The sequence below is a fragment of the Triticum dicoccoides genome, unplaced genomic scaffold (genome assembly GCF_002162155.2).
Source record: "Triticum dicoccoides isolate Atlit2015 ecotype Zavitan unplaced genomic scaffold, WEW_v2.0 scaffold70763, whole genome shotgun sequence".
In the NCBI taxonomy this organism is placed as follows: Eukaryota; Viridiplantae; Streptophyta; class Magnoliopsida; order Poales; family Poaceae; genus Triticum; species Triticum dicoccoides.
This window is the reverse complement of record NW_021293684.1, coordinates 1-2,237: the sequence shown is the minus strand read 5'-3', so window position 1 is coordinate 2,237 and position 2,237 is coordinate 1. Positions and strand designations below refer to the sequence as shown.

Below are 2,237 nucleotides of genomic sequence, written 5' to 3'. Positions count from 1 at the left end.
CCTCCGGTGCATCGCCTTCGCCTACAAGCAAGTCGACAGCACTACTGAGCAATCGAAGATCGACGACGACGGTCTCACACTGCTGGGCTTCGTCGGGTTGAAGGACCCGTGCCGACCAGAGGTCAAGGCGGCCATTGAAGCTTGCACGAAGGCGGGCGTCGCCGTCAAGATGGTCACCGGCGACAACATCCTCACGGCCCGCGCGATCGCCAAGGAGTGCGGCATCATATCCAGCAACGACCCCAGCGGCATCGTCATCGAGGGGCACGAGTTCCGCGCCATGTCGCCGGAGCAGCAGCTGGAGATCGTGGACCGGATCCGCGTCATGGCGCGGTCCCTGCCGCTGGACAAGCTGGCGCTGGTGCAGCGGCTGAAGCAGAAGGGGCACGTGGTGGCCGTGACCGGCGACGGCACGAACGACGCGCCGGCGCTCAAGGAGGCGGACGTGGGGCTATCCATGGGCGTGCAGGGCACGGAGGTGGCCAAGGAGAGCTCCGACATCATCATCCTCAACGACAACTTCGACACGGTGGCGACGGCCACGCGGTGGGGGCGCTGCGTCTACAACAACATCCAGAAGTTCATCCAGTTCCAGCTCACCGTCAACGTGGCGGCGCTCGTCATCAACTTCGTGTCTGCGATCACCACGGGCAAGATGCCGCTCACCACCGTGCAGCTCCTGTGGGTGAACCTGATCATGGACACCATGGGAGCCCTGGCGCTCGCCACGGACACGCCCACCAAGGCGCTCATGGACCGGCCGCCCATCGGCCGCACGGCGCCGCTCATCAGCAACGCCATGTGGCGCAACCTCGCCGCGCAGGCGGCGTTCCAGATCGCCGTGCTGCTGGCGCTCCAGTACCGGGGGCGGGACGTCTTCGGCACCGACGAGAAGGGTAACGGCACCATGATCTTCAACGCCTTCGTGCTGTGCCAGGTGTTCAACGAGTTCAACGCGCGGGAGATCGAGAAGAAGAACGTGTTCGCCGGGGTGCTCAAGAATAGGATGTTCCTCGTCATCATCGCCGTCACGCTCGTGCTGCAGGTGGTCATGGTGGAGGTGCTCACCAGGTTCGCCGGAACCAAGAGGCTGGGGCTGGGGCAGTGGGGCGTCTGCCTCGCCATCGCCGCCGTGTCGTGGCCCATCGGCTGGGCCGTCAAGTTCATCCCCGTGCCCGACCGGACTCTCCATGACATCCTCACGCGCCGGAAATCCTCATGATTCGTGCATTTCATACCGCAGTGTTCATATTTTACATAGCTTAGGTGATTCTTTCATACTGTGCATTTGTTTAGTTCAGTAGTTATTTGTGGAACTGCAGTTTTCATACTTCACATAACCTAGGCGATTCTTTCATAAATTGCTACTCATTATTTGTCGAATCTTCTTATATATACTTAATACAAATATATTTCTTTTATTCATCGGTATTTCTCAAATCCTCCATTCAAACTGGCTACCGTGTTTGACCGAGGGAACTACCTGAATGTCAGCATGAATACACCTAATATAAGCACAAATCCTCCATTCTAGATGTTCAATCAAACACAGGTTGGTCCTTTTTAGGTGTGTATAGCTCTGAAACTAAGCGTGGAAATATTTTTTGCATATTTCTTCCAGAATAATACTTTAAGATCTGATTGGGTTTTGCCTTTGCTTGTGGATACTTGTGCCTCTGAATATGCTTACATGTTCCATTGTTCCAGAATAAAACTTTTGATAATGTTGCAGCGCATCAGTTCCCTCCTATCTTCCCTAGAAGCATCCATCTTGACATCAGTCGTATTTTAGTTCTAAGTTTGGTAAATAATTTAAACGCTTCTTCTTTCAGAAGCTGCTGACAGATGAGAGGCGGGCGAACAACTATCACAGTGTCGAAGGTTATGTCGCAATCCTGAGTATCATCGAATTCCAACCATGGCTTATTGCATACGCCTCACGCATCACCTCCTTAATCTTCTAAACTCCTTAAAGTTTCCTCTGTCTTGGGTTTCTTGCAATATGCCTTGATCATTCCACTTACTAGTAGGAGCAGTTAAGGAAGTGATGTTTCTGTTGAAGTGTAATTTTTTTATAGTTTTCTTTGAAAGAGTCCTCTTACCGAAGAACTGGTGAAATACGTGACCAAGATGTCATTTAATAAAATAATTGAGTAGTGAAGTTTAACTAAATGGCCCGAAAATAAATGAATTTGTGTTTAAAAAAGTAGAAAACCGGTTCGAAATCACATTTTTTT

At 51.8% G+C, this 2,237-nt stretch overlaps 1 protein-coding gene across 1 annotated transcript; it reads left to right on the top strand.

Moving 5' to 3' along the window:
* Positions 1-4: 4 nt before the first annotated feature.
* Positions 5-1,297, top strand: LOC119347627 (calcium-transporting ATPase 7, plasma membrane-type-like; the record flags this gene model as incomplete). The annotated part of the gene is made up of 1 exon (XM_037616231.1): positions 5-1,297. A coding segment is annotated over one exon (1,218 nt), but the record flags the coding sequence as incomplete, so codon positions are not given.
* Between the last annotated feature and the right edge of the window lie 940 nt (positions 1,298-2,237).